The sequence below is a fragment of the Strix uralensis genome, chromosome 1, assembly GCF_047716275.1.
Source record: "Strix uralensis isolate ZFMK-TIS-50842 chromosome 1, bStrUra1, whole genome shotgun sequence".
Lineage (NCBI taxonomy): Eukaryota > Metazoa > Chordata > Aves > Strigiformes > Strigidae > Strix > Strix uralensis.
Window position 1 is genome coordinate 36124941 of NC_133972.1, and position 27698 is coordinate 36152638.

General features: G+C 39.7%; 1 protein-coding gene across 2 annotated transcripts; it reads right to left on the bottom strand.

The window, feature by feature from the left end:
* Positions 1-695: 695 nt before the first annotated feature.
* On the bottom strand, positions 696-26057 carry KLHL7 (kelch like family member 7). Of its 2 annotated transcripts, XM_074862839.1 has the most exons (11): positions 25724-26057; positions 21118-21220; positions 20081-20174; positions 18766-18890; positions 16822-16997; positions 13658-13832; positions 12061-12203; positions 6552-6792; positions 3458-3659; positions 3077-3174; positions 696-1977 (listed from the first exon to the last, which is right to left on the bottom strand). In XM_074862839.1, exons 1-11 carry the CDS (start codon positions 25841-25843, stop codon positions 1694-1696), a joined length of 1761 nt encoding a protein of 586 aa, XP_074718940.1. In that variant the 5' UTR covers positions 25844-26057; the 3' UTR covers positions 696-1693. The 2 variants fall into 2 exon arrangements, with proteins under 2 accessions (XP_074718940.1, XP_074718950.1); XM_074862849.1 differs by lacking the exon at positions 25724-26057 and having other exon boundaries at positions 20081-20197.
* Positions 26058-27698: the final 1641 nt, after the last annotated feature.

Sequence of the window (27698 nt, forward strand, 5' to 3'; positions counted from 1 at the left end):
TAAAAGCAAATATAAAAAAACCGAGCCTGTACAACCTAAGAAATGCACAGATCAGTTTTTACAGTGTTTTAGAACTAAGGATCAGAGACACCAGTGACACATTTGTTTCATGGCTCAGAAAAAGGGAAAGGCAAGGGGGAACAAGAAAAAAAGTTCTATAGCACTCACTCACTACTGAAAAAAGAACCGAGTTGCAGGAACCACTATTAAGCCCATGAGTGTATCTACCACTTTCTGTACATGCAGAATGGTTAGGATGAGGAATAAAACCAGGAGGAAGTCAAAGCAGCACCGACTTTGAAAAACGAAATTTATACTGCTTAAGAGAACTTGGAGGATCTTCAGAAATAAAACAGACTAAAAATCCACACCACCAGCAATGCACAAGGTACAAGTAGGCAAGCACCAACTTTTTAAGTTAACTCGATAGTCTCATAGAAACAGATCTGAAAAAACTAGCAAGTTAGAAGAGAGGTGACAAAATTAGGATGAATATATTAATAAACTCATGGGAGCAGGACAGATGTACATACATCATTTGTATAGTTTTGCAGAAGTTGGAAGATGTACACAGTATTGACACCGATAGTTTGACAAGCTGAACTTCTACACTGGAAGAAATTTACTATCATGTTGGCTGGAAACGTTTACAGAACTATATGCTTATAAACCAGAGATTAATAACCATGTGCAACTTTAGAAGACTTCTATAAAGTATCTTTAATGACTTTGTTCATGCCATTTTAAAAACAGTAATTTTCAAGAAGAAAATCAATACATTTGTTGTATTGACTTTGCTTTCCCATTCCTATTCCCATTTTTGCTAATCACTTGGCATCCACAGTATGTACAGTCTGATGCCTGGGAAGATATTGAAAATTAATGCCAAGTTTCCAACTTGCTAATTATAGTGCACAATTATTATTGACTGCCCCCACCATCCCCCTACCTCAGTATAATAAAAAAATTTAAGTCTTTCTGTGAAAGCTTCCCAAAATGCCAAAGATGTCAATAGCAAAGTGGTTTTTTAATCTACGTATATGGCCTGTCTAACTTTAGAAATTGATAGGCAGTCAGTCATGCAAATGATGGAAGAAAGTTACTGGAAGAGGGCAGCTATCAGGATCTAGAGAGCTGTATAACCTATCCCCATTCACCACAGGAATCTTTATTATACTGCTGTCCTTGGTCTTTCCTGAGGAAAAGTCTTCATTGCATCCTGGTAAGATTTCTGCAGGTAGGTATAAATGAGAATAATTTTTGCTCTTTTCTCTCATGACCCAAGCTGCATTTACTCACCTTTATTAAATGAAGAATCTCTGCAACTGAGCTCAGTAAAGTGTCATTTAACCAGAAATCTTATCTTCATCAAATGCTTTTGAGTTCTTCTAAATAATTGGATTTGGTCTATTTTTGACAAGGCCACACACAGAGTCCTTTTAAAGGAAGATGCCATATGATCTCAGCTAGGTAAGTGGATTCTCAAAACACATCCCCATCTCTTAAAACAGACAAGAAAACGGGCATGACAAAATCCATGTTATACATTATGCTGTATATACAAATTGAAAGACTGCATCTCAGTTTTTCCTATTACTCAGTTTAACAAGAATTGGTAAAACATGGAAGCAAAGCACCAATAGCCATCTTTCCCCAAGTCCTTGAAGAATGTCTCAACATCTCCTACAGGTCTTCAGGTCTCTAAAGTTTCTTCATTTGCCCCACAAGTGTCTACAACACAGATTAAACAACTTGTCACTGGGAAAGCACGGACTTTGGAGTTGGCTATCCACTTGTCTGTTTCAGTATTATATTCAAGAATATGCCCTAATCGACCAACACCCTGAAAACCAGCCAGGACATAGACTATAGATCCCACAGCAGCACACTTCACTGTTACACCTTTCCATGGCATTGGAGACACCATCTTCCATTCATTCATCTTGATATCGTAATATTCTACATTATCAAGGCCACCTACAAAGCAATGAGATAGGTAACTGCTTATTACATTATACCATATGGACTGAAGTAGAACATACAAATGCTTTGTTAAACTTAAGTCTTTATTTTCAAGGTTTAGATTAAAAAAGAAATCCTAGAGTAAAAACAAACAGGAAAAAAGGCCACAGGTTTCTAAACTAGCAGTTTACCCTTTTATAAATACAGAAACAGAGAAAAGAGGAGGCTGAAAGCAAGATGCAATAAATTTCACATTATGTGCTGTCTAGAGATTCTAACATGAACAGAAGAAATAACAATGCCAAATTTCTCATGCATTTGTGGCTAGTGACTGAAACTCAGGAATCCACTTGAAACTTCTGTATAAGTAAGGGCATTTTATTCTAGAGGGATCACCAGTACCTTTACCTAAATTAGTAATTTATTGATAGAGGATGTCTCTCCACTGTGATATTAAAATACAAGCTATATTCTAAGTCAAATATTCCAACTACCATAAATAGCAATTAATAAACCTCACAGAGGAGAATTTTCCATTTGGAAAAGCACTTCAGAAATCCTGTGTAATTAAAATTCAATTATCCTGGAAAATAAACTATTACTATTCTAGTTTTAAAGACAAGGAGATAGGCAGATCGTAAATGACCTGCCCAAGACAGTAAGTCATATTTCAAAACTAGGGCAGTCAAAAAGTTCTCACTTTTTCACATTAAAATACCTGACTAGCTGTAAGTCTTTAGACTGAAGTTCCTGAAATAGCAGCTACGCCTTTGCTTGTCTCTCAAAAGACTACTAAAATCCCTCAACATACATAATGAATAACTAAAAAAATAAAACCCAATAATATCTTTTCTTAGATGACTGGTTTAACCATATTAACTACTGCGAAACTGGGCTACAGTATGGGTGCATGTCTGAATTTGACAGTAAAAAGATACAGTGAAGGAGGGAGGTGAAAGAAGGAAGGCAACAATGAGGTGACAACAGAACATGTTTTATGGTATTGCTCAAAGTTTTTCAGCTGAATAAAGTGGAATGAATTCTTTGCAAAAGAAAAAAAGGGTCCCCATGAAACCTCGTGGGGCCAGCTAGAGAATTAATAGAATTAAAGTACCTAAGCCATTTTGTCCACCCACAGCAAATATTTTGTCCTTTACAAACACCAGCCCATGGTTCTTCCTGGCTTCAATCATTGGACACAGCTCAGTCCACCTGGGGAAAAAGCAAACCAAACGAAACAGGAAAACTCATTATTTAGTTCCTGGAAAGTAAGTATAGAATACGTAAATAAAACCTAGCATTAAGAAAATGAAATATGGAAGAAAGCTGCTTCAGAAAAACTACTTTTTAAGTAGAACTACAAATAACTGATTTTTTACTGCTTAAATCAGGAAAATTACTTACCACATCTTTCTATTCATCTGTATTTCAGTTATTCAAAGAGCAAGCAAAGCCACGAGTGACCAAAAATAATCAGAATTGATACAATACTTACGTTTCTGTGGCTGGATCATAGACTTCACAGGAATTTAGGACTCTTCCAGAAACATTGTTCCCCAAACTTCCTCCGCATACATAAATGAGACCATTCGCCTCTACCATGCCATGGCTGCATCGCTGAGTCAGCATGCTGGGCTTTGTGTGCCAGCTTTCTGTTCTTGTGTCATAGCATTCAAATAAATACAGTGCAGAATTCCCTTAAAAAAATAGAAACCCACCAAAGTGGCATTAATTTTTATGGTTGTCTTTCAAGAGAAGAGTCTAATTATCAAATTGATGCTTTATTTGTTAGTTGAAAAGGGAAAGCTGCTTTCCCACCTCCAAAAGCAGAACTAAGCAACCTGAAACTTGGGACTATTCAGAAAGTACATACTTGTAATTCTTTTGACTCTTGTTCCAAAATATGCAAGTAAGTTTATAAAACTGCTATTTGTGTTTAAAAACAAAAAACAAGCGAGGATTTTTTTTTTTTTTAGGGGGGGAATAAACACTGAACAGAGATGTATATGAATTACCAATCATATTGTCATCATCTCGTGCTACTCTCACTACTTGGAAATCATGAACTTTCAGATGTGAAGATGAAACCAGCTTTGTGAACTTAGTACAGATTCATGTGAGTCTTTTTTTCTCTAAGCAATGTGACTTGCCCAATTCCCAGAACACTTGTCTTTGGAATTAGATAGCTTGATTATGTCATAACATACTCCTGAATTATTAGCAACCACAAGACAGCTACCCCTCGCCATTTTACTTTCTTCCTGGGGACCCGTAGATACTTATTTTCTGGAAGTGCAAGGTCTGTGTACTCCTCCCTCAATGGCCAAAAAAACTATCACTGAAATAAAAATGCAGATAGATGGGAGCTTAAAGACTTGTGCTCAGGTAACTAGCTGAACCATAGCCAAAGCAGAGAAGGCTGGATACAACTTTCTCATCAAAGAACCAGGATCCTTCTCCCCTTTGTTTCAATAGATATATTCACCTAGAACAGTTAAATGCAAATTTTCTTGTGCCTCTTGTTCCTTGTCTTTCTACTTCTAGAAGTTAACTTTGTCACACTAGCAGCACTCACTACCAGCTGAGGATCTGAACCCTCAAAACAGTGCTATGTTTCCAGACCCAAAATACAGGAGCAGACTTCTATAAACTGTCCATTTGTTTACTCCTACCACGTAACTCTCAGTATCACTAAGAACTGTGTAGAGCGGGACATATTTTTTCCTTGATGTAAATACACATCCTTATTGATCTGAAGTTGAAGATAGAAAGTAGAAATTCTCATCCATGGGAAATGCAGCAGAACTGTCTTTAATGTCTTTTTCTTTTAAAAAAGGTAAAAGCTTCCATATTCAGTATACTGTCAGTATAATGTTAAAAATTTTTCCTGCACTTAAATATAGTGGAAGAATTTGCTATGTTTAGCTTCCAGACTCTGCGAGCTATTGGAAATAAAACAGTACTCCCATCAATTCAAAAAGGGGAACTGAGCCCTGTTTTCTGTAATGGACTGGCACAGCAATTTGTTTTCCAAACTGTTCAATCAATGCAAAAAGCATGAAATTTTTAGATTTGTCTACAGCTAAACACACTGCAGCATTTTACCCAATTAATGGTTTCACATAATTACCTGCTCCAAATTAGAAAATACTAGATTTGGCATAGACAGACTTTTTCAAACAAGCAGTGTTCACTGTGTTCCAAAGAAGAAAAAAGTATGGCAAAATAAACTCCATTATTAATTTTCAACTTTTACTATTCTGTCTTAACTAATATTTATGGAAAGCAAAATGAAACTGTGCAGTAATGTGAGCGTAGATTTAAAACGAAATTAAAATTTCCATTACAGTTGTATTAATTACAATGTATTAGAAAAACTATACAAACAAAATTTGTATCATACTCCCTCATGAACTGACATATGGGAAACTAGGAAGATTTGAGATTTTGTAGTATTCCAAGTTTCCCAATGCAGCCTTAGTTAAGCCTATTTCCAAGTAACAAGGAAAGGTGTTATTTCACATTTACCACACTAGGTGGCGGCTACGAACTGTCTAATCTGCTGCTACATCAGACCTCTTAAAACATTTTATAAGTCATGTAATATTACCTAAATGTCACAACTTCCCATTAAGTGACTTATCAATGTTAAGCACAGATTATGACCCTTTTTTCTCTGCTCACTTCCCTCTGCAGCAAGGCAGATCTCAAAAGGATCTACTAGAAAATTTCTCCCTGGCTCTAGGGTTTGGATTTTTTTTTTCCTTTTTTCTTTTTTCCCCACAGCACAGCTTTTTTTAAAGCTCAGTATTTTTATGGATATAGCACACCTACATTCCAACTTTTGGTTTGTTGATGATGCATCAGATTTAGACAAAATGCATTTTAAAGTGTTGCTATAACACCAAAGTATAAGTCACCCACTAGGTTTTTTGAGGAGGGTTTTTTTTTACTATGACAAGTAATGACAACTAAAGTAGTATTTTTCCATTTACTGAAGCAAACCAACAGAATAACGAACTAACAGAAGATAACTTCTGTCATTTGACAGAAAAAATGGACAAATTCCTTTACAGGGCCAAGTATGATTTCACCACCAGAAGCTTTTTCTCAAAAAAAAAAGCTTTTTTCACTTTTTTTTCCCCCCTTAAAAAACCCTCATTAGGCCCGACATACATTATATACAAGGAATGCCACTGTCAAAACACAGCTATTCTAGCCATACATTGCAGATAATTTTAAACCACACTGAGTTCTGTAGATTTATACAAGTAAGCTAAGAGCAGAGTGGGACACCCAATATATTTGCTTGTCCCTACTTAACTCTTAAGAGTTGCAGTGTACATTATGCTCTAATTAATGTAAATATTAATCATTTCAATAAGTGAAACCATTTTAAAAACACAACAGAAATAGGTTGCTGGATTGTGGGGAGGATAAAATCCTAAGTATGGGAAAATAAACTCATTAAGCTAACACGGCAACGTGCAGTTTCTTTTCAACAGTCATGCAAAAACCAGAAAAATTTCCAGGTATCTTTCTTTGTGCTTTTTTTTTTTGGTTTGTTTTAAAGATTTTTAGTGTCTTACCCACTTCTGAACCACCAGATGTATAAATTTTGCCCTCAGCAGCACAGGCTGCAAGGCTATCTCGAGGTGTTGGAGGTCCTAGCTTGGAATACCAGCTATCCTTCACCACATTGTAGCAGTCCATTCGCTTTATAGGGAAGAGCTGGGAACCACCCAAAATATAAACTACGTTGTCCCAGAAGACACAAGCTGCATCCCTGCGCTTTTCAAAGGGACATCGGATGTCTGTCCAGCTGTAATCCTGCATTACAAAGAACAGGTAATGTCTAATAGATTATAACACTTACCTGCACAGCGAGTGTTTTTCAAACAGAGCTTTTCATAGAGATTTAGATATGGTCAGTTTTAAAGTTCCTTTTCAAAACAAACATGAATACTCTTTATTGAAGAATACTCCTCAGGCGTACTCTTGAAAAATTCTCTTAGACACAGACATAGTTAGCTGCAATGAACCATGACATTATGAATTTCTATTTCCTCATTCCCTGTGTGCACCCAGTACAGCTTCCCTGAAAAACAGATTTATTTTTTTTTTTCCAACAGAATTGACCTCCTGCTGCTATCATGTCAGAAACAATGCATGTGATCAATAAAGTACGATTGCATTTTCTTTTCTAGGAATAGAAGACATCTTACATATAGTAACAGGTTCTTTCTAAAAAAAGAATAATACAGAATGTACCAAACAAAGGCGATGGAAAAAAGAGAAGATAATATCCAAATTGACAAGCAACTCGGTTAAAAAGCTCTGATACATACTTTATTACCATGACAACTAGAAGCTTATTTACAGAATTTACAAAACACAAATGATCTACAGCTATCCACAGTTGATAGCATGAGAAATAGAGTAATGCTCCATCACAAATACTGGCAGTCATGTTGCCTAAAAACTGATTTTGCGTGGATTAGCAAAACCGGCAAGTATCAAATACGGGCAGCAATGCTACCCAAAGCCTTAAGAACATAAAACTCAGCAACTGATGTCAGACCAGGATAGCATACAGCACAAGAAACACTTCTTGAGTAATAGCATCTCACATATTCCATGAGCATAGCTTGTATCCTATACTGAACAGGAAAGTACGTGACCTTAACTGTTATCTGTGCCACCTCAGGATGGTCTAGCTCAACCTGCTGAATGACCTTCATTGTAATGGTTCACACAAGACGTTACATCATTACATTTTCTTAGCAAGGACATACTTCAAACACCTTGGTCAATGAGGAAGAACAGTGACTCCTACATGGGGGTTCAAAGAAAGAGAGGCAGAGCATGTTATAGTCCAAAACATCTTACAATCTTTTCTTGTAGCATCCCCCATATCAAGAAGAGCTGGCAGGTGCATGTGGCCCTTTATGATGAGAAACAGGTCCTGGGGCATCCTAGAAAGGAAAGCCATACTACAGCATGGCAAAATAAATAGCTGCATAAATCTTAAGAAAATGTCTTAGTGCATTGTGCAAGATCAACATATTTTCTAGCTCAAACGTCTGGCACTTTTACAAAAAAACCTGTTGTTTTCCTTTACTGTTATAAAGGGCTGTGATCTGACCCACTTCTATGGTTTCAGTTCATAGCTACCATTTCATCCACACCTTTATCAAATGAAAAGCCATAACTGAGCATACTCAGCAGTATCCTCCTCTTTCATCAGTAGGCAATTTAGGTCATTCTCTTGCAATGCTCTTCAGTGGCAGTCTGCACCACAGAATTGCTTTCAATTTCTGCATTCTGCACATTTAAGAATTATGCAGAAGAGTTGCTTTATGCCACAGTCGAGATCCACACAGCCCTGGGCAGTGACAAGCCTCATTTCTGCAAGGCTGAGTAGGGAAAGACAGAGCAAGATAGGTATATGGTGACACTTTCCATGATGATCTTTGTTTTTAACAAATTGTGATGCAGGACACCAGAGGCAGAAGCTGTATCTTTGTTTTTAATTGAAAGGCTTTTTTGTCTTTCATGAATTTATTTAATAACTTACTAAAACTATCTGAACTCCTAACAGCCACAAGACCCTGTGACAAGAATGGCACAAGTAATGATGGGTCATGTGAAAGTATCTTGTTCTGTTTAAGACTTTTCTCTCATTTTCAGTTGATACCTCCTCTTCCAAGTTTGTCAGGGTAAACAGCAGATGTGCCCAATATAGACAACCTCCCCACTAAGAGCTTATTAACTACAGCTCTATCTCCTCATGAAAGATATTCTGATTCCTTTAATAATCAAGAAATAGCGATGCCAGGCATCTGTAACTTTTTACTTGCCACTGCTGGATTTTGCACTATTAAAAAGTTAAAACTTCCATACATTTCTGTCACTAGAGACAGCAATTTCAAAAGAATAAGCATATTGCTGCCTCAAAATCCCACAAAGTCATGCATAAATTTTTATCAAGAATTCATAAAACAGTAAGTATTTTCTACCCAAGTTGGGGGAAAAAAAGAAGCTTTTTAAAAAATATTCTCTGGCAAATTTTACAAGAAAATGCTTCCCACCACCATTAACACATCTAGGATTTCTAGTAGTATTCTGAAAACAAACACCTCTACTCAAAGCAGTGCCAAATTGCTCCACAAGTTTTATGCCCGTCTGCATCTGTCCTGTTGCATCATTTTGCTCTCTTGATGAATTACATGCATCAGTAGAAGTATCAGTTACAGTGCAACAAAGACAACAAATACAGACTTAAAGTAATACTGCTAACAGTCTCAACAAATAACATACAGTAGCCAATCCATTCTTATTTAAAGAACCCTTTCTGACAACAAGGAAATGAAGATCAACATTAGAGACTAATTTTGCGTGCAAAGCAATCAGTGAAAATCAAAATTTTTTGCAATAGTTTTATAGTGTTAGAATTACTGAAATTTATATCACAACTGAGAAACATTTTCAGGAGAAACATAACATTTGTTTTTAACTGTTTCTTTAGCTGACATAAAAATTTAATTAAATTATTGAATTTAATTAAAATCAAAAGTGAAGGACTAAGTCACTATTCAAGCAGTTCAACAGACAACAAACAAAACTTCAATTCTTTCCCAAGGTCCTAACCTTGCAAAAGTATGTACACAACCTTAATTCTCTGCTCTGTGAAACTCCCATCATCTCTTGATGAAACTAATTAAAGTGAGTTAAACGTGATATAGTCTTTGCAGCATTGGAGCCTTACATCCCATCCTTATTTTGCATGCACAGGATGCTAATCCCGCAGGGGTTCTGGATCCTTAGTTTGTTGCATTTAAGAAGCTACTGTCACAGTTAATTAAAGATCAAACTCGGATACTCAAGCAAAACATCCAGAAAAGGACCTTTAAATAGCTTAGAGTTGAAATGAAGTAAGCAAAAGCTATTCAACAAGACATGACAGGCTAGCTAAGAATACCCAAGAAAGCATATAAGCACTAGGAAAACATTCAAAGAAGACATGCTTGTTAGAATCAAGTTCTCCAATTACCCACTTTTTTCCTTCTCCTTCCCTGTCCCCCACCCCTCCCCCCATTAATCCACATGCAAGGCCATAAAGCTTGATCAAGAGGCAGTTCTGCAAAATTTCTTCCAAACTCGGTTCTTTTTTGGTGTTATACCTGGACCATTAGTCTATGAAAAAAAATAAGCTATTTTATCCTATACTTTGTGTGGACTTATACAGATACAACTTTTTGTCTACGAAACAGACTTCTTCGTAATATAGTTTAGGTCTGACTGAAGACCACCTACCTACATATATCATTTTCCTTTTAGTTGTAAGTCTTTGCCTGTTGCTCCCACTCGGCATGCACCGAGATGATTATTTTTCAAACAAGATTAAGTTTTCAGAAAATACATGGTGACAACTCGGGGAGCTTATATTAGTTTATAAAGAGTGATGAAGCAACATCTCCCATCTTTTGAGTTCTGACCACCACTGACATTAGGCACTCATGGAGTTTAACCTATCAGTTAGGTTGGTAAAGAGACCACATGCATGCTATGCTGGTAATACCATTGCCAATTAATGCCTGGGACAATAAGTCTCAAAGCTCGCTTCCATCCTACCTAAAATCAGCTTTGTTCCAACATAAGTAACTGGAAATTGAGAGAGAAACTTTGATCTGATTTCCTTCTAATATAAGAAAGGTCAGGGCATATTGGGTGAATTACAACTTGTTAAAATGCCAAAACCAAGTAACTGTTTGAAAAGGATGAATACCCTGATCAAAGGCTTTCCCAGCTCAGACCTTGAAAAGAATTATCTGCTCTGTTCCCTTCACCTCCTCACCCTCAGTTGAAGTACTGCTTGCTTTCTTGAGTATGTGTAAGAAGCAAAAAGGTGGTCATTATTTAGGGATTTGGAATTCCTAATAAAAACACATACTAAATGTCTCTCTAAGTCAGCAAACCTGGTTGGTTTTTTCTCCAGACTTAAGTGGTGCTCAGAGAAGGTAGCTTCAATTTTATCTTACATAAGGGAATGTGAATGATGAGTTCAATCACATCCCAAGAGCTCATTCATTCTGAATTAGATTTGACAGGGCTCACACTGACTACAAAATTCACACAGATAACACACAAAACTGTTTGAAATTATAACAAGCATTTAATATGCTGAGTTAGAACAACCAGAATTTCTGCAACAAAATATTACTTGTATGTGATCTCATAACTTAGAGAGCCCTGATATTTATGTAGCAACTTTTTTCTGTATTAGTGCATATGTTTGCCTGGTAAAACAGAGTATGGATAATCCTTTTGCATGCAGCTGATGTTTCTAAACCATTTAGTCTGCATAGCTGAAATATACACCATTCCTGTGGCTTGATTTTATTCAGAGAACATGGAAACAAATTTCAGGCAAAGCTAGCTAGCTTGCTTGCTCACTCTAAATTGGCCATCTCTAAGTTTTTTGTTGTAGAAACTCACTCTTTTCCACTTACAGAACACCTGGCTCCCAATTGTTCTCCTTATATACTGTTAAGAACTCACAAAATTGTGAACCATTGGGATTTAGAAGTGGCTACATATTTATAATAAATGCACTGAAAAACCACCTTGCCCTCTAAAACTGGGTTCTACACTAACATACGAGCCAATAATTTAACTTGTGCTAAAAAGAAATTGCTTTGAGTTATTCTCTGAACACATACACATATGTGCATGCACATGCATACAGACTTCCATATATTCCTAACCGATTGCTTGATGTTTCGGTGACCTTTTAGTTCCAGCTGTGGGATGCACATATCAATCAATTCTCAACTCAGATGGATTTATCAGAACTCCGTATCTAATATTGCCAACAAACACATAATCATTCTATTAAAAATGAAGTATTACATCTAGGTACACAGATTTGAAAATACTCAATTAACCATACTCTTCCAACTGTATACCCAAGAGGCAGGGAATACATCCTTCCTAGTACTGTTTTGTAGGTCATTATGTCTTAGTTAATATCATCAGTAAATAAAATACGTAAGATTACAAACAGTGAATCTTAATGCATTTTGAGGTAACGATTACCTTTGGATTAAAATATCGGCAGGACTGGGGCTGTGAGCCTCCAAACAAAGCAATGCGATAATCATGTTTTTTCCTTCTTGGCCTTGTACCTTCTACTAACTCTTCTCTGTCTTCTGGGGAAAGTAGATGGTAGCGCATCCCACCTGGAAGGAAGACAACAACTGTTTGCAGATACAGTGTAGTTCATACATGGAAAGGGATGTTTCACAGGCAGGGATGGGGGCGAGAGGGAAGGGGAGGAAAAGGGGGGAAACCAAGTTTCTAACTTAAACACCTATACAGCTTTGATTTAAAAGGGCAGAATACACAGCAGCACATGAGGATGGGAGCATACATCCAGATTTACACCCTATTTCAAACTGCCTGCTCCATGTGAAAACAGGACATTGATATAGACTCACGTTATATACCAATTGATTGATCAGCTCATTTAACCAATATTAACAAGCAACTAAGTTTGTCATATTGAAATAGGCAAAAGGAGGCAAACCCAAAGAAAAGGAACAGCAGAACTAGAAGCCTAAAGAGGACAACCCTAATATTAAAAGAAGGGACTTTAACCCAGTGAGGAGTCAACCACGCCTGCCTCCTCATCCCCCAGTTTCCAATTAATAAGGCAGGCATCTCTAGCACACTGTACCTCATGAAAACTCCTCACTTTTGTACTTAGCTTGAAAATGCAAAATATTAGTTACAATTGGTATAAGAAAATGGGCATTCTCCTAAGAAACATTCCAAAGAATGCAAAAATATTAGTCACATTACAAGCCACTAAAACCATACAAACAAAAATCCTTATTTCTTAAACAATGCACCCAACTCCATGTCACACAAGAAGTATGACTGAGATGCTGATGGTCAGCAAATACTTACCAACATATAGGTTAATCTGAATCTTGCTCATTGACAATGGAGGAAAACAATTGCATACCATTTTTTAGATCTACACTAAAATAAAGCCAACTAGTTAACCGCTACTGAAATGAAAATATTTCTTTCCAGAATATTTATCAACGTCTAGGCTTTTCTTTCTTACATGATCAAATTTCTCAAATGGTGTCTGAAAGTAAAAGGGAAGCTTGTTCTCTATCTCATCTGCACCTTGAGAATGCAACTGTCCGTAGGCTCAATGGTCAGTATATATTAAGAGATAAAAACAGCATAACATATGCTTAACATTCTAGTTTGCTTACGGAAGCTATATAATATTCAAAATTTTGACATAAAACATTTTTTATTAATTCACTTACAAACATGAACAACACTGACCTAGCCTGTTCCAAATGCACACTAACACTTCCAATTACCCTAACAACGCATTGACAAAATCTCCATTCCATTACTTGTCATGGAGTTCATGTCATTTGCTAGGAGGAAAGAAATGAAAGTCACACTGGGTTACATAAACTGGGTTTTATTTACATATTAATCTGCTAATCCATCTTCAACTCAACACAGCATCCTAGCGGGAACAAAGTCAGATGAATTTAATGTGAAAATGTTGTCAGAGCATTTTAAAGAAAACAATTTTCAAGATTTCCACAGCATTTTTAAAATTATACAGAACATTAAAGATTTCATCTAGAGGTCAACTTACTGATCACCATTTTAAGGCATTCTGGGTTATCCTGAATAAGTGGTTCAGCCTGAACTGTTTTACTTAAGAAGTTCTTTGATATAAGAGGAAATCGGACTTTAGCAAGAATATCAACCATGTACGGCTGGCGATTTGGCTCATCATACTTCAGCCATCTGACTGCTGCATCATAAACCTTAAACAAGAGAGGAAAGAAAAGCATAAAGTACATCACCACACAGTAAGACAAATAACCAAACCTTAATGCTCCAAACTGATTCTTGTGCCCATTGGTGAACTTATACTAAAATTTTAGTATGTGGGAATCCACACCATCTTCCAAAGAAACCCAACAAAACAACCAACCAAACCCCAAAGACGACAATGCTCAGACATGAATTAAAATAAACACACAACCAGAGAATAAAATCCATCTACAAACAAAAAAACCCCTACCCACTACTTCTACTATGTAACCTTTTTCTCCTCCAAATGGGAAGCATGAATCTGCACTTCACATTTATGTGGATAACCCCTGTACCAGGTTGAGTCTAATATGCTTCAAGTTCCATGCCATAACACAGGTAATACTTCACCAGAAATGTTGAAATAGCTTCTACTTGATATAGTCTCCTGAGCTGACAAACTGCTTCTGTTACCAAATCGTAGTGTTGGGAATCAAAATATATTGCTATCGTTGTGTCTTAGGGGACCATTTGAATAAAGGTTTTCAGCTGCAGACTACCATAAATTTATCATTTGAAGAGTCTCCTCTCTACCTCCTCTACAGGAAAAGACAATGGTTTTTCTCAGGGGGCAGGGAAGACAGAACAGGGAAGGTAACAAAGAAATCTGCTCTATTTATGACTGTCTTCTGGGTCAGGAGTGAAATGAAAATCCAGTATTACCTAAGATACTTCCATGCTGCTCTCAGACCTAGCAAGCTTATCTACTATGCTGCCACTTCAAAGTCAGCACTAACTTCATTACAAGTGATAACACAGTCAATACCTACTCCTGTAGCTGGAACTGATCACAGTGATCAGTGGTGAGTGACTGAGATATAATGTGGAAAGATATTTAATGGCAGAATTAGAGTTATTCAGAAGGACTGCTGTCCTGGTTTAGCCAGGATAGGGTTAAGTTTCCCCAGCAGTGGGGGGGAAGCTCTAGCCGGGTTATTCATATATCATGCTGACGTCACATCCTGGCGCGAGCGCGGGAAGAACCGGTGGACGCGTGGGTTGGCACAGCCGGTTCTCTCACTGCTGTATCGGTATATACCTTGCTCTGTTCATTGTTATTACTGTTATTGTTATTATTGTTGTTTGTTTTGTCGCTGTTGCACTGTTGTATTAAACCTCTCCTTATCTCAGCCCCGGGGCTTTGTATTTCACTCCCTTTGTGGGGGAGGGGCAGCGGCCGTGTGGTCTCAGACCCCGGCAGGGATTAAACCATCACAACTGCTAAACCACCTCAACTATAATTCTGCAAAATGATCAGGGAGCAAGGGAGAATAAAGAAATAAATATTTAAGGCTCAACTCCATCAGCTAAGGAAATTTAACAGAATGATTGGGACAGGAACATTTTATCCCTTCATCAACAGAAACATTACTTGCATACAGGAAAAATAGGACAGTAATTAAAGCTACCTTCCTTTCTTTTGCTAAATGTAAATATGCTTTACACTAATACAAAAGTTAGAGTATAGTGTCAACTTTCTAGCAGTACTTCTGAGAAATAAGATTACTATAGTATCACTGGCAAACTTCCACAGTTTCATACTGCATACTGCCACTTTCCTAAAGGAATTTTAATGATGTCATGCTGCCTACACAAAATTTCTACCACTGCCACCAAGTTAAAGAATGCTATCCTACCTTACCAACAGAACTTCAAGAATGTAAATTCCAAAGTGTCATTTTGGCTGCAAGCCAAACACCACTTCCAGCTTTGAACCTGTTACCCTGTGACCTTAACTTTTCCCAGCACCTGGCAAGAATGTTGAACTGTGACATAACTCATGTTTATACTTGTAACTAGCCAGCTATCATATTCAGTCACCTGATATTACTCCCCCACTCTCAGTAATTCTTATTTTCATTGAAGCTTTTTTATTGCAATTGATACATTGAAGAAAACACATTCATTCTCTGAAAGCTAAACTTCACAGTCAGGAAAACATCCTTTTCTATCTAAGTGGATACATATACCATGTTGGCTATGAGATCCCCCTGTTGCACTTCAAAGGTATGAGTCAACTCATGACAACATAGCCAAACAAATTACTTAGTTCAAGCACCAGAATAGCATAGCAAGAAAGACAAGATTTCCGTTTGTTTTCAACAGATTTGACTAAGAAGCTACAAGAAGTACCCAGCAGCTACAATCATGCTGCAATCACCTCTTTGGGCTGCGGTGCAGACATTCACATACTTCCTATTTTCCTGCAGCAGGAAGAACCAGCTGGTGAACAATCACTCAGGGCTATGCTATAAGCTGAATCAAACTTTCTGAATGGGACACCTGTGAATGTAGTTTCTACCACAGGTTACAACTTTTGAGTGAAACTCCAGGCTCCTTTCAGCCACCTAAACTTTTTTGTGTCCCCTCCCTAAATACAGGCCTTCCATCGATCCGTCACTGTCAATGCATCGAGCTTTCAGTGTTTTGTTCACCTTGCTTCAAAGCCCCTCAGTTCCCCAAGCTTAACTTGTGTATTCCTATGTTTCCATCAGAAGCAACTCCTCTCTGAAATAGACTGAGCCCATTTCCCCAGGTAGACACATGCAGCCACTGAAGTGCAGTTTGTTTACTACTTTGAAGTAGCTCATTTCAGTGATAGCACAGGAACCCCAATCTAAGAGCAACTGCTATAACACATCCAACTTAATTCAGCTCATGCACTATGGAATCAGAATCTCTATAGCTATCTCAATAAATGAAACTGTTTTGCTTACCCCCTTTATGATTGCTTTCTTCCCAGTTTGCTGAAGCAAAACATACAATAACCACACTTGAAATGTGGATATTCATTAATATTTGGTTTTGACCAAGCTAGGCTGCACCTTTTATTCTAAAATTTAGCAAGCACTATGTGCATCATATACTGTAGGAACATCGGAAGTGAGATACTTTAAACCAATTCTTGATTGAAAAAGCTGTATGAAACAGGGACCTCACCTGGTCTTCTGCTCTCACTGTCAATGTATCTTGGTTCAAGAGATGTGTCACACGCTTAACATCAAGCTGAAGAAATTCATCTGTCTTGTAAACTTCAGTGAAATGCTGATGGATAAAGTCATCTGCAGTGGCTTTCAGTTCGGGACAGTCTAGGCATTCTGCTAACACACTTATACCTATTAAGGAAAAATTAAGAAAAAACCCTTCCAAATTTGAATTGCAATTACCTTTATTATATTAAAATATTTCAGTGCTACTTGCAACCCCAGTTTATTACTATGCTTTTTTTTCTTTAACACAGGTGCTGTCATAACTCATCTGCAACTCAAGACAAACTAAGATAAGCACAAGCTCCTGATCCCTATCCCTACTGAACAAATTCGAGAGTCGGACCTGCAGCACTTGCTGTATTAACTATCTCCCCACCACTATTTCCTCGCTGTTTCTTTACCCATTACAAAGCAGGTAACAGTACCTTAACCAGGTCTGAGCCATACCACAATAACAAAGTCTAACCAGAACAGCTTGAGAAACTCGCTCCAGGTTTTATGACCTCCCGACCTGCCCATGCAGCAGCAGTCATCAACCAAGCCCAATTTCCTTCAACAGTCACAGTGAACTAAGACTTCTGTATACAGATTAGCAGTCAGCTGCTGACTAACACAAGAAGGTCAAGCTGATGCTGCTGCAAGGGCAGAAGGTTGGCATAAATAGCAACTGCTACTCAGAAGCACCATTTCCATTCCCATTAGAAATCAGGTAAGCACAGAGTTTTTCAGCAGATTGTGCTACAATCTTCCTCCTCTTTCTATGGAGATGGCGGCAAGTGGGGTAGAAGCAACTCACCAACCCATGGGCTGCAACTAGCCTGAGCTGCTCTAAGCAGTAAAATGCAAACCAGAAAGATAAAATCTGAGTGTATGACCTCTTGACAAAATATCAAGAGTTTCAAAATAAGCCATGGTTTCTTTCAAATACAAAAAAACCCCCAGTGAACTGTGGACTTGCCTGTGAATCTGCACAGAACAATTTCAACTTGTAAACAATGCCTTGAAGAAAAATTGATTGAATCTTTATGTCCTTTTTTGCTATAAATTAGCAACAAAGAATGCAAGTGTTAGAGACCATAATTAATCTTCTAGTTAACAAAAACTACAGAGGTTTGCCTCAAAGCAAGCATAAGTGGTATCTTCCTTAGAAAGTAATGTCTTTCTTTCAGCAGTTGTCTCAGAGCCACAGCTGCACTGCACTGAAGTGTCAGTTCAATCATTGTAATTCAGATTCTCTGCAAAACATTTCTATTGATATTATAAACATCTATAACATGATTGAGAAGTTTCTAGAATTACATGACAAATGTCAGTAAAACCCTATAAACAAGTTTATTTTTAATCTTTGATTAAATAAAGTGCACCAAATCTTAAGCATGAAAAAGCACTTGGTTCTACTTGTTTACCTTTTCTGTAACACTGAGTTCATCACATTAGGGCTACAGAACATATTCAATATCGAACCTGCCCAGGTGACATTCATGGATATCAGTCAAAATGAAGAGCAACTAAAACCAAAAGTAACCTAAACTTATCCTGTTCATACTTTTAAAAGCTATGCTAGTTTTGTAGAAATTACAACTCTGTCAAATTCTGTAACAACAACTGAAAGCTCCACCTTGCTAAACAGCTGAGGTTCTCTAACAAACAAGAAGCTCCAGGGTGTTGCCAAGCTGGGATGAGACCTAGCACAGTCAGTGGACCCTGATACTGGCAAGACAGCTGTCAGTTTATTTTGTCTATGGCAAGGGACAACAGTTCAGATTCAGAGCAAAATTATTTTTACATGCCTGGATTTAGCCAAATATTACTGCCTTTTAGACAATAGTATCTGTTTTTCAGGAACAGCAAAGTTAAAAAATGAACAGTAAATCTATGTACGCATTTCTCTTACCAAGACAATTGGAAGCATCAACTTGTTCCTTTAAAAAGTCCACACACATTTTTTTCACGGGTTCAATTTGATATTGGTTTGCTGCATCTAGTAAAGACTGAACATTATTGCTGTTAACTGAGATTCTGCAAAACAGAAGGGGTAAAATTGGAATCACTAAAATTACCTACTTTGTTGTAGTAAAAAAAAAAAGCATTTTACACCAATTCACATAAATGGAAAAATTATTTCCCTGCTATTTATCCAAGAATCTTTCACACACAGTCTGAGGACACAATTTCCCTTCATGATCTTTCCAAACTGCTTTCATTTGCTCTGCTTTACTGAGGAAGGGCAAAGGGTAACCAGTCCTGGATTCTGAAGAAATAGCCTTTAACACAGGCCCTCTGCAGTACCATACTATTGCTCTGACTTGTGTGATTAGCCACTTTCACAAAGCTGAAAATGAATAGAATTTTTTTTCTTTGACAGTCTCCTACTTCCAAACAGGCATCAGCAAAAATCTGTCTAAACTCATTGTCAAGACTGCTCTGACTGATTTGCCCAGAGTGCACAAGCAGAACCACCAGCCTGGCAGTGCTTCAGAGAAGGTACAGAGCCCACAGACAAGGGCTTGGGCACCAGGGAAGGCAACCATACTGCTGGGGTGCTGACACCGACTGTCTCTCACCACTGATGGAGCACACAACAAGATTCCTCTCAAAGAAAGGAGAAAGCCTTCCTAAGAAGAATTAATCCCATTAGTACAAAGATGAAAGGCCTGTCATCCATCAGTCACGAGAGCTGATTAAAAAGTACTGTTGACAATCCTAGTCATCTGCACAAGCTGCTTAAAAAAACCTACAAAAACAAACACCACCACACACACGGACAACCTGAGACAGAAGGGAAATGCTGTTCACAGAACAGTTATCCACCCTGCCTGTCCTGAGATAAAGGTATAACTCCTGGAAATGGTTCTGTGTGATAGCTACTATTGGCCATAAAGAGAAACTCTGCTGATATCAATAAGGGCCTGAATTTCAGAACAATGGGAAAAATCACTTGACTCCAACACTCAAGTCAAAAGCTTGAAGTGCTCTGAATTGCTTTCTGGAGACAACTACTGTTCTCTTCAGTCTGTAGGGCTTCCTTCTGATTAAATAAAAAGGAAAAGGGAAGAGGATATAAGGTCTAGTCACATCAGACTTTAAACAAAGTAAAGAATTGTAATGGTAACAAAACTGGTGAATCATGAAAGCATTATTTTCCGATTTTATCGTTTACAATTGGCAGGCTTCCTAGAAAAAGTATCAGCTTTAAATAATGAAACTACCTTGCAGTGTAGGCAAACTCCACAAGCTGTTCAATAATGTCAGGTTCTGCATCTTTTAGCTCCACTTCAAAGGACTTTGATTCAAGCATATTTGCTGCAAATAGATTAAAAAACAAACTACATCAATAAGCCACTCTAGTTACTATACGTTTTGCAAACAGTAGAAAATAAAGTGATTATACAACGTGGGAAACTGCTAAAAACTGCACACAGTTGATTGCTGTTTTCCCAGGATTACTAACGCAAGTCAGGAAAGAAAGGAGGCAGTGGGACAAACAAGATAACTGGTGTGTGCACATAACTATTATGTAAATTATGATAAACCATATTAAATAGAAAAGGTCATAGATGCTGTCAACTGCAGTGCAGACTGCCAAGTTAGCATTACCAAAACCAGGAAGCACAAGCACTGTCAAAAGCTATTTCCACATTTAAGCTGATAACAATAGAGACAGTTCTGAGCCCCCCACATCCAGACACAGCACTGTAAGTCTGTCCGCAGACAGTTACAAACAGACCATTGGAAGGCATGGTTATTTTACTTCTATTCGACTTAAATGTGTGTTTAAAATAGTACAGTAATTTTACAATTCATGTCTAAGGCATAAAAAAAGTAAGATAGATACTAATCGAATTTGTAAAGATAGCATAAATGCAAGAATATTGACACTTCTGAAAGCCCATTTTGTATGTGGAAGAGACTAATGGCGAGAAGCAATGGTGCAGACAAATTCTGTCATGGGAGTAAAAGCTCCCAGTTTTCAGGTTAACGGAGGGGGACCAATTCTAATACAGTGTATGGGCCCAATTAATAAGAGACCTTACATATGAAGTAACACTTAACTGATCAAAAGAGTTGAAGGGAAAATGAGGGGAAGGGTAAACAGATAAATGAAGAAGGACACAAAATGAGGAAATCTTCACTTATACTTATCCCTGAAATTAATCACTTTCATAAAATAAACAGCTTGTCAGACACTAGTCTAACAGGATATAATCACGAAAGCTTATAATTAATCAATTTTGAAAAGACTTACTAGTAAACATCAAGTTAAAAAAATGACTGGCTGAAGCAAGCACAACACGGTGAGCTGGGATTTTTCTTTCTTGAACCATAAGAATGACATCACATAGAGTCTTCTAAATGAGAGAAAAACACAGACAAAAAAATGTGAAGATCAGCATTTTCAAAAATCTTTCAACAATATTTCTTTAAAAACAACTTATGGGAATTCATTGCTTTTCTTAACCCACACAACTCAAGAGTATTATGTAATAAAAAGATTTTCTGAAAGTCAAAGTTAAGTTGAGTAACCTGGAGAACTGGCAAACTTCAGTTTACCTATGAACTTGTACCTTAAGGATGGCCACAAATAATATATGAACTCTGATTAAAGTTTTTTCCTGTAGCATTTACATCAGCCTCCAATAACATGGGCTCTGCAGCATCTAGCAGGGGATGCATTTATGTTACCCTCTTTTCATCTATCTGTGGCTCTCCTTACTCAGCTGTTGATTTTCAGAAAAACTCATAAGAACTTCATATCTGAAGACCACCATCATACTGCCCAACCAGAGTGAAAGTGATGAACAAGCTCAAAGCATTCAATGGAACATTTTTAAGAAAATGTATCCCAAAAACATCACTTCTATGGAAGGGTTTGACTGGTCACACTTGATAAGCAATTAACTGCCAGGGAAAAAAAGCCTTTATTTCTCATTTGTTTGATATTTGTATGTAAGCAGTTAGTTTCTCCCCTACATGTGAACTGTCATGCACTAGAAGGAGAAAGGAAAGTGACAGAACTTACAAAAGTTGTCAGGAAACATGAGAGAAGAATAAGGGATTGGGGCAAAAACACATAATTTGAAGAGAAAGGATATCATTTCAGAATCTAAGAACATATTGACTGAAATAAATTCACACCATACTGCAGTTAATTATAACATCTTTATTAAGAAAGAAAAACTGAGCAGCACTGCTTCCTAAAAACAGGAATTCATTTTCAACTACTACCTTAAGAACATCTACCTACACCCATCCAAGTAGTAACCCCAGAAAAGAGCATCTCTACTCTGGGAAGTACATACTTGCTTAGAACATTTTCCTCACTGTCACTTGTGAATCTGAGTCACTTGTCTCCCTCGTCTGAGCGGGACATGACACCCATATAGACAATACTATATAGGGCACACCTTACAAGGCTGATAATCCATATATGCAGCCCCTTCAAATAAACCTGTTTTTTAGTTTCTTGAAGGAAAGGACTCTCAGAAGCACACACTGGACAAAATACAAATAATACATTTTTAAAAAATGTTTTAATTAGGGGGTGACATACAGCTTCCTTTGTACATCTGTAGCTTTAAACCATTTAGGATTGAATGAGCAAAAAAAAGAGACCATTCAAGAAAAGTTTCAGAGGAAATCCTCTAAAGTTGAAATTCCTAGGGCATCTTGTTCAAAACAAGTGTCAGAAACAAGCAGTACAGGATACCATAAAATCCTGTGGCCAAGCTTTGCTAAGACTTGCAACTGTTGCCTGACCTCCATGCTGTATTTCTAAGACACATTTAGTGCCTCAGCTCAGCATTTGAAGCACCTCAGATATTCTAAGGCCTCTCTGAGTGCAGGAGGAAATATTTGCCAACGTTCATTTTCACCTGGGATGTTTCTGGGTGTGACTGTTCCATTTCAACTAACACTCTTCTGAGGATTTCTGTTCTTCTTTCCAGAAGGACCCAGTGGTGTCACTGAGTCACCCCAATGGGGCAACAGATGACTGGTGTTACATTAACCAAAGGACACACCCAAGCATGAGCTTGCATTAGGGTGCTCCACCTTCCAAATAACAGGTCCAGCAACACCTTGCAACTCTATCCCAGCTTCATTCTCAATTACTTCACTTACGGCTGACCTCCACTCAGCTGCAAAGTTGCAACAAAGGATTTATGCACATGCTGTCAAATAGCTCCATAAAACCCACAAACACATGGGCCATCTCATGTTGGAGATGAGCAAGAAGTCCTCCATACACTAAACACACTTGCCCCCAACATCTTACCAGTACTAAGTACAGGTATGTCCACAGTTTACTCTGAACTCCCATACTCATGGAGGCCACCTCTAGATCTGAGCTCACACAAAAAGCAGCCTCTTTCAAATTAGCTGTACTTTCCAACCAGCCCATCCTCCTACAGCATTAAACTAATGCATTTAAATAGCTAGTGCTCCACATGCATGCTGCTATTTCCATCCCAGGAAATTTTTAACTCATATCATATTTAGGTTTTATAACCACAGCATAGTTCTTGACTTAGCAAAATACAAAGTCTATAAATCCTTTAAACTTTAGCACAACTAGTCAGCTGAACTAGGACATTTTCCTCTGGCTCCTGCTGACTTCCTAATTTTATCCTATAAAATCACACTGTCCCCCAAGTAATAGTTAACTTCTTACAAACAACTCCTAAAAGAAGTGTGAGTGTCATGAACTATACAAGAATTTCTGGAGCAGTCAGGTGGGAGATGCAAAGCCACCATCTGAGGTCAGATTAGAAGCTTCCAGGAAATGCCAATAGCAGGCAAAATTCAGAGTTGCACCTCCCTGGGCATAACAGATTTTGAAATTTGAATCAGAAGTACACACAAATTTCACAGCACTTAATCCCGATTCTCCCTCTCCCTGTTTAGAGTTAACCCACAACTAGATGAGAGCTGGCACTCTATTATACTGAAAGATGAGTTCTTACACAGAACAACATGGTGTCACATACTGGAGTAGTTACATGGTAAAGCACTGTGATTTCTCTGTGCTAGGGGCTGTACATATATCTAAGGGAGGGCAGTATTTATCTACTTACAAAGCATAACAGCATCTGGAATCCCCTTGTCAGCAATGACAAAGGTATGAGCTGAACAGTAATGAGCTATGAACTCAGCTACACCTTGGAATATATTTACCCAATTAGAAGAGAAACAAAACCTACATGAAAAAAGTAGATCATAGGCTTTAAGTCTCAACTCCTGTACCTGAAGTCTTGAAACCAATTTGTTTTTTCATACATAGGAGCTTTGTTGCATGAAATGGCTTATGCAGACAACAGAACTGGCTGCGTATTAGTGAGAGAAGAACAGGACTGAAGTGCTGGAGAAAAGCAGAATCAACACTGTGGTATCACTTGCTAGCCCAGGACCCAGACTGCTGATGACCACATCACTAAAAGCTGGACTGAGCCTTTGGCAAGACTAACACTGGGAGACAAACAGCTAAACCCTAGAAGGTACAACACATGACAGTGCCAAGTACAAAGCCCCCAACTGTTCTTTAACAGCTGGCTTCAGAGTCAGCTTTAATTCTGGCTCCACATCATTTTTTAAGATAACAATAGTACCACAATCAAGCCAGCTCCTCCTCCTCAAAAGATTTCTTCATATGCAAGGAGTTATACAGATCATCCTTCTGCTCCTGTACCAGAAGTCTGAGCTTTTTAAGGGGGGAAAAAACCCATAAAAAATAAGAAAGCAGCATTTCTTTCAGTTTGGACAGCTCAACTGAAATCCACTTGTATAATTAGAATTTTGGTTACCACTCTTGCTCTATTGGTAAACAGAAGAGTCACCTTTAATAATAATTAGACTATTAATCTAAGAATCTGATCTGCCAGAAAGGTCAGAATTTGTAAAGATGAGGTCACCAGCCCCCTATACTGCCACTGGCTTCTTAATGAGATGGCCAGACATATTTGGTATGCAGCACAAGAAGAAATGCTACCGGTGAAACCGAACCATGGTTCCAGTCATCCCTCTCCTCCCACTTCAGCTTCACTATACCGATAGTGTTCCCAGAGGCACACAGCCCATTTGTTCAGAGAAGAGTTCCTGATTAAAACCCATCATCAACATCTTTACTCCCCTCAGGTTTCTGTTTGAAAAGAGCTACGTAAATACTCTTAACTGGAGAAACTCAGCCAAATTTTTTCACAGTGAGAACCACCAGCCATCGGACTAATCTCTCCAGGAAATGGTGGAATCCCCAACATAGGACACTTTTAAGATCTGGTTGCACAGGGTGCTGGGCCATCTTGTCTAGACCGGGCTTCTGCCAAGAAAGGCTGGACCAGACGGTCCTTAAGGTCCCTTCCAACCTGGTATTCTATGATTCTATGATCGAGCGCAACTTAACTTCTGCCCTACCATAGGCAAGGTGCTATGAGATAAGGAAGTGGATCCACTGTGTCTTCTGCCTTCAGCACCAACAATAAGCCATCGCAAACAAGATCTGAACCTGCTACACTTGCCGTGTCAGCACAGAGCAGCCTTTCTGAGTTACCCTTCCCAGTGGCCAAGGCCCGCCGCAGAGGCTCAGGCTCCCGGCACCCCGGCTGGCCTCAGCGGCACCGTCCTCCCAGGGGTTCACCGCAGTCAAATGCGGCGCCGGGAAACCCAAGCAACCCTTCGCCCGGGAGGCGGCTCTGCCGACAGGGCAGCGCTGTCCCCCGCGGCAGGCAGCCCCGCCGAGAGCCTTCCTGCTCGGCTCCGGGTCGCCGCAAGCCCCGCGGCCCGCAATGGAGCCGCCGGGCGGCCCCGCCGTACCGGGGCGGGGGGGGGGGGGGGTGGGGTGTGAGCCGCCACCGCCGTACCTGCTTGCGCATGTTGTTCATCACCCCCATGAAGCTGGCCAGCAGCTTCGCCTCCTCACGGGCGGCGAGCTTCTTCTCCGTCTTCTTCTTGCTGCTCTTCTCCGACCCGGGGGCGGCCATGCTCCCCCGCCCTCACCGCCGCCGACACCGGCCGCCCGCCACCTCCGCCGCAGAACATGCGCCACCGGGGCGACGCCCGCCAACTGCCGGGCGGCGACCGACGGCTCCCGACACCGGGGAGCGAGCAGGCAGAGCGGCGGCAGGCAGGGCCGACCGCAGCCGCGCCGCCGACACCGGAGCGACGCCGGCCGCGGCGGAAGCGGGCAGGGGGCGGAGCGAGGCGCAGTGACGCCATCGGCCGGCGCGCGGCCCCCACGCGGGATAAACAAAGAGCGGAGGGGCCTGGGCGCGTCACGTGACGGGCGGAGGGATGCGCCTGCGCGCCGGGGGGGCCGCGGCCCGGCGGGGTGTGCGGGGGGCAGATCCCGGCGGGGAGCGGCGGGCGCAGTCAGGGCTGGGTGCCCGGGCCCGGTGTGTTTTTAGGGATCCTGCCATGGCTGGGGCGGGGGGGGGGGGGGGGGGTTGGAGGCGCCCTGCCCGAAGGGCTGGCGGGGTCCTTGCCCTCCGTGTGTGTGAGCGAGGGGCGGAAGGTGACGGCGTGCGGGGGGGGGGAAGCACATCACCTCCCGCGGGGGCACTCGGCCCGCCTCGGCGAGGGGGCAGCGCCTCTGGGGCCCACATGGGCCGGGAGGGGAAGCGAGCGGGAACCAGAGGCACCCACTCCTGGTGGCTGCATCCACCCCGCTTCCAGAAATAATAATGTGTTGACCAAAGTATTGGGTGCTTCGATCCCTGTTTTTTTGAACAGGGTTGTGACAGCCAAAGCTGCGTTTTTGTGTAAATTTGCTGTTTGCGCGTTTGTGTGATGCTTCCAATTTTGATCCCACATACAACAAGGTCTTGAACAGCTTAATGCTGTGACTTGAAGGGAGAGAAATTTGTGTGTGAAATAAAGTGAGGCTTTGTTTTGTTAAAGGAAAGAGTGGGTTTGATCTTGATATCACATACCTTACGGTAAGCCTTAATAAGATGGACTTTGATATTATGTGGTTCTGCCATCTAACAGTTATTACTACATGTAAGTAGTAAAAATTTTAACACATTTGTCCTTTATTTCATTGAAATAGACTGACACAGCTATCACTTAACTTTTCAGATTTTATTATATAACAGTAAAAATGAGAAATCTACACCTCTCTTGCCATAGTGATAGCCTGAAAAAACTGAGAATGTACATCTGGCCAATTTCAGATTTCGCGGTGTAAAGAATTTACCTGTAGAGTTTTAATTCCAGGTCAAAAGCAACCCTAAGATGCCTGTTTTATGCATGGGATACACAAAAACAGCCATGTTGTGCCCCTGAGTGCATTCCCCTGTTCTGGGAGCTTAGTCAGCTGAGTTAAGGAGTTCAGCTTGCTGTGTCCAAGGTCGGCTCCTTTGCTGATAAGAGCTGTGGTGAGGAAAGCTAAAAGCGAGGGCCTGCCGCTCCTTTCCCTGAGGAGCAGCCTTTAAGCAGGGAATTTACCGATGGCTCCTATTACAGTGATAGACACCATGTGAGCACTTGAGTTCACAGGTACCACTTGAGTGTTCCCTTCCTTCATACTGCGCTATCCCTGGATCAGGCAGGATTACATGACCTAATAATTAGCATTAGTATGTAGCATCAGTCATGCAGCATAGTCGCATAGCATAGTAGCATAGTCCTATACCTTTAGTCATAGCATTTGAGGAGATGTCCAGGGAGGTGCCTGTAACACAGGCAGGCAGCTAACATGATGTCTGTATCCAGATCAGGCTCAAATGAGGGGTCAGCCATACCCAAATCCTGCGAGCAGCTTCAGTGGGATTTCAGACTGAGGGTAACCTGTGATGCAAGGAACCTCTGTGCCCTGTAAAGGGCAATGTACCACAA